Here is a 15,707-nt window from a genome sequence, read left to right as displayed (position 1 = left end):
GTATTCCTTCCTGATAAAATGCAAGTCTGTGGTTTAAAACTATATGGATAGTAATAGGTGCAGTCATGTCTTTTTCTGGAGAGGGCTTAGAATAGGACCTGGTTCTGAAAATTTTTGTTGCAGATCTTTTATGTTTATAATTGCTTTTATGGGTGTCTCTGTATATGTGAATTAGAAGTCTGTAGTGTTTTTTTTCTCCAGTTTTATCTGGTTTTGTAGTTCAGTTTACGTTTTGAAGATTTAAAAATAACACATCATGACAAACATACTAATTGTATGTTTTGAATGTTTTAGATAATGAAGACATTAATAGTGGCTATACTGCTAGCAGGTGTGGTTCCACTTTTGCTTGGTCTTCTGTTTGAACTGGTCATTGTCGCACCTTTGAGAGTTCCTTTGGATCAAACACCTCTCTTCTATCCCTGGCAGGTCAGTTGCTCTCATTCTTCTGCTGCTATTGATCCATTTCTTGACTTCAGATTAAGGGCTACCCAAGTTCTTGTTTCACATTGTTTCAGTGCTTCCGTGTATTTCCCATGAATGTGTTTCCAAGTAGAAGAGAGAAGATAGCCAATCTGGATGCAAGAATTACTTAAACCAGACAGATAGGTCTAGTAATCTAAGTATGAGAAGATGAACTTTATGAGATGACTTCAGAGGGTGTTTGCATGTCAGTGATCAGACAGACACCAAGTTACATACAGAAGTTAGTATAGCTATGTTTCTATATGCACAGATGCACGTATTCTGTCTGAGCTTTTTGGAAAGCTTTCTACCTGTAGTTATGCAGCAAGAGGTTCAGTTGCCTTTTTTTTTTTTTTAATAAAGAATTTTAATTCAGTAATGGTGTGCAATATGAATGAAACTGAGGGGAGACTGCATTAATATATATTAATATCTGAGGGGAGGGTGTCAAGAGGATAGAGCTGGTCTTCTTTCAGTTGTGCCCAGTGAACAAAATTCCTAACTTATTTCTAGGTAAATGTTACCAATGCTAATTAGTTTGTACCAAAATGTTAGTCTGTTGCTGTAAGTGTAAGGCTTTAATTTTCTAGTTACTAGCAGAAGCTGATTTTCCCAGTTCCAGGGAGCTGAGTATTTTATAGATGTTAAGTGAGGGTGAGTGTCCTGTCTTTCTTAGGAGATGGCAAAAGATGATGCCTCTTTCAAACAAATACCTCTGTAAATAGAAAGTAATTTTTTCATTTCCAAGTAATATTAAGAAGTTACTATAAAACCTTTCAGTCATCAAAGTATTTAAAAAGTTGTTAATGCTAACTAACCCATTTTTATTAAATTAGGACTGGGCTCTTGGAGTTCTGCATGCCAAAATAATCGCAGCCATAACTCTGATGGGTCCTCAGTGGTGGCTGAAAACTGTTATTGAACAGGTAAGAAAAAAATGTCAATGTGAATTACCTGTAGAGTATGTTTTGACAGATGTTTTTTTGAATGTGTGAGTCAGAAAATTAAAATTACTGTTGTAGTAATTGAGTAATTTGAATAACTGAGTAAAACTCAACTAGTCTTGCAGAATTCCTTTAAATTGCAAATCCAAGTCCATTATGGTACACATAAGAATAAAAATAAACCTCAGAAACTGAAAATCAAGAAAATGCTGTGTGTACGTATATGCAGCTTATCAGGTTTTTGTTAAAGTGAGAAACAATTCTTCAGATGAATTCACGTGTGTTCATATCGGGGATATACATAATGTTCACTGCTTAAAAACAAAATCTCTGCGGTCACTGGAGCTGTAGAGACTCCCTCATGCATACACAAAGATCTGAAAGATAGTGTTGCCTTTCCCCTTTGAGTAAGTTGGTGTGAGTGGTTACGAGTTGCACAGCTTGTTGCTTTTTTTGGCACAAGTAATTTTTCCCTGTGTGTAACCTCTGAGTTCTACACTTGCCTCAATAAGGTATCTCACTTGTTTCTTGGAAAATAACTTTTCAACCCTGCATCAAATGTAATGGCCATGGTGCAAGTCTTGACCTCTGTACAAAAGGGTCCTGTCTTCATTAGATGTAGCCCAGAGTCCCAGTTGTAGAACCACTTGCTGATCATTTTAGATGTCACACTGTAGAAATGTAGCCTTAATTCTCTGAGTACCTCTTGCTTTATGGCACAGCTCCTTTCATTTCAAATGCTTTTTTTGGGCCTGTTTGTTATACACGTGCTCTTCTGAGCCATCCTTAGAAATAATTACACCTAAGCTGTGGGACAGAGGCCCTTGTCTTGCTCTGTGTGGTAGCTGTTTGAAAATGATCGTTTCCCATGATGAGTCTAGTCATGTTCAGACATCAGCTCCTAGCCATAATTACAGAAACCCAGGAGTTGGGGAGATGCTGTCTTCACAAGCAGAGGCTCTGGTCTGCCCAACTGAGTACATACATCCAAGAATACTTTAGAACCTCTTATTTTTGGCCTCTGTTGCCAAATTTAATAGGTTTGCTCTATTAGCAGCCACAGGATCTTTCAGCACAGTTAACAGCACAAAGCAATCCCAGGTCACAGACAAAACCGCCATTCCACAGCTCTGTTTAATAATCTTTTGGGTGGTCTTTTACACTGCTGCAACCAAATCCCAAAATTATTTCAGATTGTTATTCTCCAGGGAACTATTCAAATGATTTCCTGAGACACTCATGGTATAGATTGGCTTTTTTGTTTTCTCTCAACTCTGACTGTCATGGTTTTCTTCACGTTGGGAATATTGTTTGCATCTCATGAGGAAAGTTGTGTAAAACCTTACTACTGTAAGCACAAGGTGTGGCTGTCTTGACTGATCCGTTCTATTTCTATCTTGTTCTTCTTAGGTATATGCAAATGGGATTCGCAACATTGATTTGCAATTCATAATCTGTAAACTGGCAGCACCCGCGATCTCTGTTCTGTTACTTTCCCTGTGTGTACCATACATCATAGCTTCTGGGGTGGTACCTTTGTTAGGTATGTATACATCGTGAATGCCTGATTGTCTTCTGATGCTGTAGGGCAAGGAAAACGTTTCCGTGGAAATAAAACATCAAGCTCTAGGTTATTTAAACAAACAAAAGAGCCAACGCTATTCTGCCAGCAAATGTAAATGCTTAAGGGTTTCTGTCATCTTAAGTCTGGCGGCTTTTTTTATTGTTTGAGAAATTAAGTATGTTATTCTGACTGGCTTCCTAACACGCAGAATACATCAAAAGTATGGGATTAAATAATATCTAACTGCAGAAATGTTGGTATCTAGGTGGCTTGGGAAAGGGATGTTTTATTAGTTTCCTTTGACAGTCAACCTTTAATTTTATTCTTTCTCTAAGAGCTATAACTGAGCTGAGGACATCTTTTCTGACTTGTCACATTTTGAAGGAAGGTTAGAAAAGTGAAAAGTGAAATTTGAATGCATACTTCTACAGTGTCAACTTGTTGATACGAGGTACACAAAAGTCAATAAGGAAGAAAAGCTGATGAGGGCCACTGTTTGCTGGGGATTTTCACTGTATTAACGGAAAGCTTTCTGCTGTAATGCTTATGATGACCAGGACAGACAGTTGTCATGTTGGGTATCTGGGATATGTGGACGTGTTACTTCACTGCCCTACCACTGAAGTTACAGTATAACAAAAAGCCAAAGCAGGAATACGTTACCTTCAGCAATGCCAGATTGTGTGAGGGTTGTATTTTCTTTTGTAGGAGTTACTGCTGAAATGCAAAACCTAGTTCAGCGTCGAATTTACCCTTTTCTGCTCATGGTGGTGGTTTTGATGGGAATCCTCTCCTTCCAAGTCCGTCAGTTCAAGCGCCTTTATGAACATATTAAAAATGACAAGTGAGTATGTAGTATGTTTTTGTTAGGGGCTTTTAATTTACCCACTTTAATGATAACAACCTGAGATTGAATTTAGAGACTTAGGGCTAAAAGTGATTTTAAGAAGTTTTTTAGACAAGTGACTTTCCAAGGCAGACAGTAAAGTGTTCTTGTCTTGGCAAGTGTTTTACCTGTTCTTCAGGCAGACAAGCAAAGGAACAAGCTCTCTTTGTAAATGGAAGATACTCCCTGATGTCTAACTTGAAGGTTGTTTTTTTTTTTTTTTTTGATGCTGGTTGCTTGTCTGTCTCCTCTCTAAGCCTTGAAGGGCAAGTGAGTGTAAAAACTTGTTACATATTTGGAAGTAAAATCTTACATCCATCTGCTGCTTATAACCGTTTCTTCAGCATTTTCTGCATAATGTTTTTTCTTATTCTTTCTAATTGTTAGTCCAATTAACCTGTTAAAGTTCAGGTGAATGGATAGTTTCTTTACCAAATTTTGCACACTTTCGTGATGATTTTACTAATTATTACTCTGCATTACTCAGATGCATGATAAAAACTATTATTTTCCCGTTGTTTTTCTGGTTAGCCTGAATAGTTTCTAAGCTTTTGTTGTTATCCTTATTACCCATGTTTAAAATGCTTGTTGTTCTCCAGTCATTTAAAAACATGCCATTTCTTCTTGAAGTTGATCAGTAATGCATCAGGTGTTACAAAGGATCTGTTCCAAAGCATTTTGGAATAAATATGATTTAGTTTTTTAGATTTGAGTGCAACTAACTGATCAAATTATTCTGTAACTTTTTTCTATTCTAGACAATTCCATTTTTAAGTTGCTAACCTACTCCATTCTGTTTCTACATTACATTTTTATGCATCTTATCTTAACATTTTTCTGAAGTTGAAAGCAACGAGAAATTAAATGTCCCCCTTTTTTTTTTCGGCAGGCATGTTGTTTTCTCACTTTTAACTGTTGAGTACTAGAACTTTTGTTTCCATCATGTTTCTCGTACATACAAGTATGAGCACGCATACTTCATAGGGCCTTTTTCTTATGACATTTTATTTTATGTCCCTTCCTAATTAGTGCAGTGTGCAGTTCCACTGCTTTGGGGGTTATTTGGAAAAAATAGTTTTAAACCCCAGCAACTAGCTTTCTTAGTTTTGTTTTGCTCTTTTTTTCTATAAAAAAGGAATAAATGTGTTACATGTTCATGTCCTGAGTTGCCATACAACGGATTTGCTTTCCACTGTCTACAAAAAGAGTCAAATCTAAAATGAACTTATTTGAAGCTTAAATGTTCTGAAGTTACTGATACATTAAAAGTGTGTGGTGTAAATGTACAATTAATAAAATCTATAAATATTAGAAGAGATTTTACTAAAATTAAACCCTAGGCTGCTCAATGTATATTTTAGTACCTTGAATTTTATCATGCATTTTAAATCTTTGTTCCCAACATGCCTTTACTTGTATATATATATATATATATTTTTTACAAATGTGCTCTCAGCTAAATGTTAATATATTTTACGCAGAACGCATATTGAATTGCAACTTGAATTAATATTGCAAGTTGCTTTCTTGTAGCCTACAAACCTGTGAAAATATCTAAGTGTAAATTACTTTGATATTAAATGAACTTATCAAGGAAAGTATTGTAGCCACCCTTGTAGACAAGAAGGTTGTGTAACATAAGTTAATGATCTGATTATGATTACAGTACGCAAAGCAGGCATAGTCATGCTAACCTGTAGAGGTTTATAGTCTAGAAATATGCTTAGTTACGTCTTTTACATAACAAATTTCAAAAGAATATACAAATTTTGTGACGTTCTTCAATGTGCAAACAATATGTCGTGGTTTGATTATGTTAAAGTGGGAAAAGGTGCTAAAGGAAACAGTAAGTTTCAGTTGGCAAATTCATGGGAGCGTATGGTTCTTTTACACGTAGAACCAACAGACAAATAGGAAGCACATAAAAGAATTTAGATGGCAAAAAGTAGATGTATGAAATGATATAGAGGAGGTAAGGAATAATGTGAAAGATGAAATCTGTTAAGTTGATGAGGCAATGTGATGTGGAAACAGAATTTAATAAAATAATCGTACAGCCCTTAGGCCCAACCCTGACCTGAAATACCATGAGAATATTTTCTCTCCCTTTAAGAAGGATTGAGCCATGGTAAAAGATCTTCATTTACGATACTTACTTTTTTTTCCAACGAAGGTCTTTTTTCATTGGATATATGAGCTGAGCCTCTTGTACTCATATGATGCATTTTCTGCATTGTGCCAGATTCTTTACTGGAGTTAGAACCTCATTAACACTCATTTGGTTTTGTATTGAGTTGTTGTTACAGATGTTTTGTTCATCTGGGTGAACACTGCAAAAGTGTTCATAAAAGTATCATCTAGCAAAAGGGACTGGCTTTACAAATAATACTGAACACGTTCATTTTATATATGTTTCAAATCTTATTTGAGTTGTGTATTTTTGACACGTATGACTCCCAAAGTTAAGGCTCTAAACACAACCCCATAATAGGTATGTATTCCATTGTGAAATACCTGAAAGTTGAGGAAAAAAAGATGCAAAGATGAAGACTGTTGAAGGCAATTGTTGGGGTGGAGAGTCGTTTAGAATAACTTTTACTGACATGAGAAAGCTCCTTCTGCAACAAAGGAGATAGAGTGGGTTTATGGTACAGAATTGTAGTAACTTCTGTTAAATTACTGCTGTTTTTATTATAATTTCAGATACCTTGTTGGGCAACGACTTGTGAATTACGAACGGAAGTCTGGTAAACAAGGCACGTCAACAACTCCACCTCAGTCTTCGCAAGAATAGATGGTCATATTAAACATCTTGACCTTCCCTTTGCCTTTACATGTCCTTTTTTCATAGACTTTTCTTCAGCTTTTGGATATCTCTCCCAATAATACTCTCAGCAGTGTTTCGGCTTCTGTTTGTAGCATCCAGATAACAGTTAAGGCACTGTTCCTTATCTGTGTGTTCTGGTGTTATCAATGCTGTCTGAGGTCTGTATATGTGTAAATAGAAGCATCCTGACACCCTAAAACCTTGGATTAAAAAGAATGTGCATTGTACATCTTTAAAAAGAAAAAAAGTATATTAATTTATTAAATCTAGTTGTCACTTTATTTTGGACTGTTGTTCTGTTGACAAACAATGTGCCACAAAGCAATAGTGCAAAGAGGCAAGATGTTTTTATAAAATTTGGAGCTTACTTTATGGTGTTCATAACAGTTCTTATTGTAGTAAGATCGTATGATTTTTCATGGATGGAAAGGCCACACAGAGAATATCAGAAGTAAATAGCTGTCTTACAGTCAGCAGTGAAGTGGCTGTGGTGAGAACAGAATGAACTATGTCTCTTGCGGTCAAGTCTTTTTTTTATTATTATTTTGTATAACACCAAAGCTGTTGTACATTTTCTATTGCCTGATTGTTTTTCATGTGTCTGAGTTTGTAATATTGTACAGTTACTGTTAAATCAAGAAAAGATGTCCTTTTCTGAGAATTCAGATGTACTTGTTGAGGCTCAGCTGGGTTTTCTGTTTGTTTGGGGGTTTTCTGGGGCTTTGGGAATCAGAATTTCCTGAATTGAAGCAGTAAGTAAAAACTTACTGAAGCTAGGTGGTGGAAGCATTTAAAGGTACCAAGAAAATTAGATAGGTTTACCACTTACCAGTAGTAGAATTTTTCAGACCTCAAGAGAAGGGATGAACCTTATCTGATGTGTTTGCACAGAAACAAAGAGCATAGTATAAGCAACATTCTGACCTGGTCTTTAATTAAAGAGTTTGAAATCTTTTTTTTTTTTTTGTTCCTCCTTTCCTGTGAGTTACCTAAGTTGCAAATTACAGTGTGAATTTTATATTATACAATTACATTTAAAAATATATATATATTCTTTCAGAATTGGTCAGCATGAATTTTTTTATGGGAGTAACCCTGAGGAAGTCATGCATCACATGCCATTGATTGCCTCTGGGGCAGGGGAATCTATGTTATTATATACGCTATTAAACAGGCAAAGAAAAGTTAGGTTTCTTTGCAAGGACACAAACAAGAGCCACCAAAACAAGTTTGTGTTATTTCTATATAGAGCTAGAGTTCTTTTGCAGTAATTTTTAATGTAGATGTTTTGAAGAAAATACATACCAGTATCACAAGGCTTTAAGTACCATCAAATCTAGTGCTACGGTTGCAATACTTTTCTTAGATTAAATGGGGAAATGCAAGTATCCATTGCAGTAATCGGAAAATCGATGGAATGATTAAATTTGCTACTTGGTACGTTGTCCTTCAGTATTCTGCACTTAACTGTATGTGTATCTAATTAATACTTGAGAATCTGGCAGGTGCTTGGAGCGTGTCATCTCCTTTTATTAACGTTGCATCTCTGATCTGATGTGTTCTGCGCTAATTTGGTCCAGGCTCTGGTGGTGGTGGTGCATTTCCCAGTGTGTGTACTGTCCTGTTGTAAGGCAGTGAGCACACCAGCTGAATGCATCAGCACCTAGTGTCAGGAGGGTGGGGCTGTCACGGTCATAAGGACAGAAACTACTGTTATACAGAATTATTATTTTCCTGAAAGCTTTGAACCCATAAATACTAGGTTTTGGAGTGATTTATTAGGACTTTTTCCAGTGAAATGAAGTCATGGAAAAATAGCCACAATATTTCTCTCTAATTCACCTTTGCTGCCTAACGGCTAAATTGAGTATTTACCCCCGAATATTTTTGATGTGCATAAATGTTGCATTTGAATATTTACAGTGGCGTACGTTGTGGGACAAGTATTTTTCACAAGATTGCATTCACTGGTAACATCCATCCTTAGTTATGCCACAATTCTGTCCTTGACAAATCTTTTGTAAACAGTTCCAAACAGATCTTCTCACTCAAATATTGCCAGCACTACTGTGCATCATGCAGAATTTTCAGTTCTTGTAACATTGTGTTTTTATCCAAACTGGTCTTAACATTAAAATTTATTAAGAAAAAGCCTTTGTGCTGTTCCTTATTGCTGTTGATTTTACAGGTCATGGCATGAGAAATAATTACTTGGTCCAGTCTTGTAATGTGAACTGTAGCTATTTTGTGGTGGTTTATGTTATCTGTACTTGCTCTTTGTTAATGAGAGCTGGTTTCAAATGAAACTGTTGTTTGTTTTTGCACTGCATTATAGATGATGGGCGTGGAGTGAAATTTCTGAAACTGTCCCTTGTAAGATTCCAAAGAAAAATCTCATCTGTCTCCTTACATTAAGTGTGTTTGGGGAAAGAAAGCTGTATAGAACAAGAGCTAAATGTGACGTAACTTTTTATTTATTGTTTTAAATTTTAATAGTTTGCCTTACTGTGCTGTGTACTCTTCTGGGACAGAAACTTGATAGCAAGCATGCAAGGGAACTGGCTGTTGCTAGGACAGCTGACAGGCTCTGTACCAGTGGCTTCCATCTGTGCTAGTGACACAGCGTGCAGTGGGGGAGAAACTGTGTGCGATTTCATCACAATTTGTGCTGACCTTGGGTCTGGAAGGGGGGGGGCTGGAGATGTGTACTGGCTTAATTGTATCCCCTCTGTGGTGTTGAGTGTCTAATGCTGTTAGGTCTACAAGCCTTTATCCGCGACTTGTCAGATGGCTTTGTAGCCATCTCTTGCGTAACAAAGAAGTTAATTGCAGCATGGCTTTGACTGTTTTTACACAGAATGTTTTATATTGATTAAAAACAGTGAGAACTCTGCATCTTTTCTCTTGACTACCCCTTCTCCGCTGGGTAAAGCCTAAGTTACTTGTTTACATTTCTGAGGGCCCTCTGGAACCTGTAACTATTTTCTGTCGGCTGCCTCCTCGGCGAGGTGTAGGCTCCAGCAGAGATTGCAGCGCTTGCATCATTTTTCAGTCGAGCGCATTCGTCCCTTGCTTCCCCCCTGTGTGTGAGCAAAGGTCTTCATAAAAATGTTCACAGCAGCCCTGTTACTCTTCAGAGAATTCTGGGGAAAAAGAAACAGGAAAAAGAAAAAAACACCTTTACCTTGTGTTTACAACTAACAGTAGCTTCTTGATTCCACTGTCCAGCGGGCTGATCAGTGTTGCTGCCCTGTACTTCGCTGTCTGTCCATTTGTTGGTATCTAGGTTGTAAATTCTTTGTATCATCCAAGCAATGACAGGGGTTCTTGGCAGAATTTGTAATAAAAGCATTAAACAGGGAATTGAGCCTTGATAATACAACAAAGTTTAGGATGCAGGAATAGAAGCTGTCTACAGAAGCAGATAAATTAATTGTTACAGTGTCAAGGTAAGTTAGAGCTCTCTTTTCCTCTGATATCTCAGTTATTAATTAGATCAACTGGAACTGAAGAATTGCAAAGTTACAAGAATTGTATTAAGTCTGGGATTATTGCAGTGACAAGCTATGCTTGTGCTTTTAATTTCTTTGTTTAGAAGTCAACATCAATTGGGAAATGAGATGCTGAAATCAAAGTTTCCTAATAATGGGTATATTCAGAAGATATTTCCAAAGGTCAAATATTTTTCCAAAATAAACAATGCTTGGAAGTCAATAATAATAAGGGGATGGAGCAGCAACAAGACTTCACAGCTGTACACATCGGTTTTGATGCCTAGATGCTTGCTTGCTGTTGATGCTTGTTGACTACTGTCCAGTGCCAAAGCTGCATAGGCTTTATTTTTTTTTTCCTTCTGTACAAGGAGAAGTTGAACATATTTGGAGTTGTCTGACATCAGGTTGGAAGGTGGGAGTTAACCTTACTAACGGGATGAATATTAGCTCACTTGGTCTTAAGGATGGGTCCTGCTCCTGGAAAATATGTTTTACCAGGAGGGAAGAGCTTCCTTGTTGCTTACAAAAACACAACACTGCAAAACTTGAGACTTGTTTATGTTGAATAGAATTTGTATTGGAGCCTTGATAGTGAATATCCAGCATTACATGTTAAGAATGTGAAAAATGGGTTAAAGGTCTCAGTTAAGTTCAGTATGAATGTGCTGAACTTAACCATGCTGCTGCACTGAAGTGGAGTTTTAATAGAGAATACTTTGGCTAGTTGTGATTAGGAGTGGTGGAAGCAAGAAGAAGCTGAAGAATTTAGAAGATGAAATCAGGTGATCCTGCTATAAACCAAGTATGTCCATATATACACTTCCCTTCCTTGTAAAAATCCTTTAGTAATTGGTAAAGTGCAGCGGTAAAAGTGCTCAGTGTCTAAGGCAAGAATTTGAAGTACTTCTTTCACTTGAAGCTACACTTGGGTGTATTTATACCCTGTGTTATAACAGTTTTATCAGCTTTATTTTGTTCCCAAAACTGCCTTTAAAACTTAGAACATTTTGAGCATCTTGGCCCTATGACTGTCCCTCATAATGTGTCTTTGTGATCTCTTTCCTTCTTTACCAAAAGGGATTTTTACCTACTAGCAAAATGACTAAACTCTGTAATCCTCGGTTTCGGCTAAATTGTTCCCAAAGAAGAAAGTGGCTCTCTGTGATTTTTTATCACTTTCTTATTTTATTTTTTATTGCTCTTTATTGCCTGGTGTTGGAGGACCTCCTAATGAAGCTCTTCTTTGTTCTTCTCTGAATGAACAGTGACGCTGCGCTCCAGCACCTCTTCCCGGCAGACGAGAAGTCTTCTGCTTCTTCAGAGGAGCAGCTGTCTCCCTAACAGCTTTGATCTGCAGCTCTTCTTTCTGCTTTGCCGTGGAAGGTGCGGCTTCCTCTTCAAGCAGCCATGGGGCAGCCTTCTTGTCCTCACACAGAGACATCGCCGGGCTCCAGGCACCAAGGTCCACCGTGGCTCTCTGAGGGGTTCCTTCTGCCGCCCTGGTGCAGCATCCCAGAGGAAGCCAAGTCCCCTCTCGTCCACTCCTTGAGACTCCCTCCGTGCAGAAGAGATGACACCTCTGGACGAGGTGGGGGTGGGGGATGGAGGATGGGGGAAAGGGAAGGGAAGGGAAGGATGGCCGTGCTATGAGGCACGGCGGCCGGGCCGTGGATAAGGAGCTGGTGGTCTGCTCCTGCGGTGCCGTCGATGGATCTTGGCGGCTGGGAGCCCAGGCACGTCGATGTCCATTGCCTCATCTGGAGGTGGATCCACCTCCATCAGGTCTTCATCCGGAGGCAGATCCACCTCCATGGGCTCCACAGCGCCGGGCACCGCTCCTATGCCACGACCGCCGGCCCTCTTCCACTTCCTTATATAAGGCAGTGGCCGCCTTCTCTTTGCATTGAGGACAGAATCCTCTTTAGACCCACGAAGGCGTGGGCAGCCTTCGCTCCAGGTCCTCTTCCTCCCATTCATGATGGCTGTAAGAGGGCCTGGAAGCTCAGCGAGTGGCGGGCCCTGCGCAGGGGCCTTTTATAGGGCCCGGCACAATCCGGGGGGCAGATGCCACTGTGACATCAGGAAGCCTCTGTGACGGTGGCCAACGCATGGCCAGACATGGCTGTGTTGGGAGAGGTGTCGGTGGCCTGAAAGACGCCCTCACGAGGCGAGGCAGGAGGAGGAGGGTCGGGGGGCAGAGGGCCCCTCTCCTGGGGATGGCTCTCCCTGGCCATTTGGCCTGCCAGAGAGACAGGCTGCCCCTCGGGCACAGGGCCTGCCCTCCAGCCCCCTCCTCATCCTGTGCCTGGGCTCCCTGTGCCACAAGACGCTGGCAGCAGTGTTTCTGCAGGGGCAGGGCCTCCACTACCCCCCTGCCACCCACCGGGCTCCCTGCGAGTGGCGCAGCCCCCCATGCTGACAGCAGCTGAGAGGGGGCAAAGCACCCAGACAGCCTGCAGATGGGCAAGGGAGGCACAGCCAGGTGGTGCCAGGTCTCCCAGCAGTCAATAAAAGCTCTGCTGACACTCAAGTGCTGCGGGAGCCCTTCCTCTATTATTAAACCATTCATTAATGTGCTAGATAAAAACTCCGTTGCACTGAGAATCTGCCATGGCACCACAGAAATCAGAGAACCGTAGCCTCATTTAGCTTGGAAAAGACTCTTAAGATCATCAAGTCCAACCATCCACCTAACTATCAAGTCTACTACTAACCCATGTCCCTGTGCGCCACATCCGCACATTTCTTAAATCCTCCAGGGATGGCAACTCCACTGCTTCCCTGGGCAACCCGTCCCAATGCCTTACCACCCTTTTCTTGAAGAAAGTCTTCCTTAGACCCATCTAAACCTCCCCCGGGGCAACTTGAGGCTGCTTCCTCACGTCCTACCATTTGTCACCTGAGAAAAGAGATTGATACCATACTTGGTTCAACCAACCTCCTTCCAGGCCATTGTAGGGAGTGGTGAGGTCTCCCTTCAGCCTCCTTCTCTCCAGTGTACCCTGCTTGGAAATGATGCAGGTATGCCATGACAGGAAAACAATCATGCCATGCAACGTAGCATTAGGCTTTTCAACTTGTGGAAGATTTCTCTTGTGCTGTTTAGAACATAGACCACAGTCAATTTCCGCTTTAAAAAAATCCTTTTTTACCAAAATTGAACCTTGGCACTGCCGTCTATGAAATGATTGCTAAAACATGACGGAACACAAAGATGAAAAACTCTTAGTGTAGCATTCACTGCCCTGACTCCGTGTCATTTGAAGTTCCTGATACACTTGTTAAATGTGCCTGGACAGCTTGAACTGTATCTCTGGTACTCAGCAAATAGCAAATGACTGTACTGAAAACACCTGAAACTGCACCAGCTTACATACAGAGTTCAGTGAGCAATGCACTTAGGCATGAAGGAGGCTGTCCCCAGCCTTTTATTTCTTCAATATAATGCAGGAAAAGCCTGTATTTCCAAAGCTAGGCTTTATAGCTAATTTCTTATACTACTATTGCAGTGTTGAAGCACCTCACAGCCTTCACCTCCTCTTGGAGTGTCTCTGTAAGATAGAAGAAGGCACCTTGGACACTGAGATCAAACAGAATCACAGAAGCAGAGCATTACTGAGTCTGGACGGGACCTCTGAATATCAGCTCGTCCCAATTCCCTGCTCAAAACAGGGTCAACTAGAGCAGGTTGCTCAAGGTCATGTCCACTCAAGTTTGGAATATGTCCATAGAAGGAGACTCTACAACTGCTCTGGACAAGCTGTTCCAACGCTCACTCACCCTCCCAGTAAAAAAAAAAACAAACAAAAACAAACGTATACACATTGACAAGATCCCTCTGATCCTTCTCTAAGCTGATTAATCCCAGCTCTCTCAGCCTTCATCATATGAGAGACGCTCCCGTCCCTTAATAATCTTTATTACTTTGCACTTCACTCTTGCTTCAGGAAGTCCATGTCCTTCTTGTAGTGCAGAGCAGGGGAGGAGCCAGTGCTCCAGGTGGGGCCTCACCACTGCTAAGTAGAGGGAACATCATCTCCCTTGACCTGCTGGCAACACTGTTCCTGATGTAGCCCAGGGTCCTGATGGCTTTCTTTTTTTTCAAAGGCACATTACTGGCTTGTGTTCAACTTGGTGTCCACCAGGACCCCCACGTCCTCCTCTGCCAAGCTGCTTTCCAGCCAGTGCTGCTGCATGGGCTTATTCCTCTCCAGGTACAGAACATCCTATTTTCCTTTGCTGGGCTACTACTCTAAGAAACTTCCAGGTCCCAGGAACTGGGATCTTTTCATGAGTAAACAATGCATTAGCAGAGCTCTGGGAAGTCAGCGTTGGGCTTTGCACCTTAGCGCCCACTGGCACGCAAGACGCAACAAAGCCTGTGGGAGCATTTTGTTCTGCCCAGGCTAATTGGATTTGCTTGTCACTTCAAGTTGTGCCGTAGCAGAAGACAAGACTACCTGCTATATGACAAGGAAATCCTGGAGGAAAACCAACTTGTTTCTTTGTGCTTTCCAAAACATTAAATAGAAGGTGTAAAATGAAGCCACACGGTGGATTTCTGAGTGTGACCATACACAGAGGGGACATACTTGACAAGCAGAGTATTGTGGTACCAGTACTCTGAAAACTTCTGATGCAAACCTTGGAAACATTTAGTTGGGATAATCGATCACTTATTTACTGCCTTTTTTAATTCTTCAAGAAATTTGACAAACTAAAGCTCTGCTCCTCCCTATCTAGGAAAAAGAAAAAAAAAAAAGTAAAAAAAAAAAATGTAAAGGCTAAGTATATTTCAAAAAAAAAAAAAAGTTTTAAAAGCAGGAACACAGTTGAGTAGTACCTGAAGAGAACAAAACCAAGGGTCTGGGGTGGTTGTCGGCTTCTGTCAAACATTTATAACTATTCCGTCAAGACACAGTCTTAAACTGCAGAAAGATTATGTAGGATCGAATATTTGTCATATTGTAGCATTTGAGCTATAATGATCTTAAAATTTAAAGAATCCACAGTATTTATTTAAACTGATTTTTATCTGCATTACTACTTGCAGAATCCTTGGGGAACATCTCCCATTTTCATTGCAAACACTGAAAATAACATCCACACATCACAGGCAACTGACTTAGCACCATTTGAGGGACAATAGTTGCAATAGTTATTGGAGGATTATTGAGTTTATCACCAGGCAGACTCGAAAGAGAAAGTGAAAGCACATATGTAATACGACATAGAATTGTAGAGAACAAGACACGGTTTCTTATCACATCATGTGTATACTGATGTTCAAGTTAACAAATCTAATTGCATTCACTTTTCTCTCTGTTTGCAAAATGTAGGGCACACACACTATTAAAAACATAACTGTGTCACTGTAGCAGAATTTCGATTCTGGCCATCATAACTCCATTTAATATCCTTAATTTAGTATTTTATGTTTAACACGCAGCTCTCTCTGGCTTAAAAAGATCTTCAGGTAGACTTATTAAAATTTTGAAACTGCATCTAAAACGGGCACAGATACTAT

General features: G+C 39.9%; 1 protein-coding gene across 2 annotated transcripts in view; it reads left to right on the top strand.

Moving 5' to 3' along the window:
• Positions 1-6,967, top strand: part of MARCHF6 (membrane associated ring-CH-type finger 6) — a 45,658-nt gene extending 38,691 nt beyond the window's left edge. For both annotated transcript variants that reach the window (XM_068671006.1, XM_068671005.1), the window contains exons 22-26: positions 295-429; positions 1,302-1,391; positions 2,820-2,952; positions 3,682-3,817; positions 6,563-6,967. In XM_068671006.1, the coding sequence (XP_068527107.1) occupies positions 295-429; positions 1,302-1,391; positions 2,820-2,952; positions 3,682-3,817; positions 6,563-6,653 (585 nt within the window). In that variant the 3' untranslated portion in view covers positions 6,654-6,967. The remainder of the gene's footprint in view (positions 1-294; positions 430-1,301; positions 1,392-2,819; positions 2,953-3,681; positions 3,818-6,562) is intronic.
• Positions 6,968-15,707: the final 8,740 nt, after the last annotated feature.

Source organism: Anas acuta, chromosome 2 (genome assembly GCF_963932015.1).
Source record: "Anas acuta chromosome 2, bAnaAcu1.1, whole genome shotgun sequence".
NCBI lineage: Eukaryota > Metazoa > Chordata > Aves > Anseriformes > Anatidae > Anas > Anas acuta.
The sequence above is the reverse complement of the archived record's forward strand: the minus strand, read 5'-3'. Positions and strand labels throughout refer to the sequence as shown.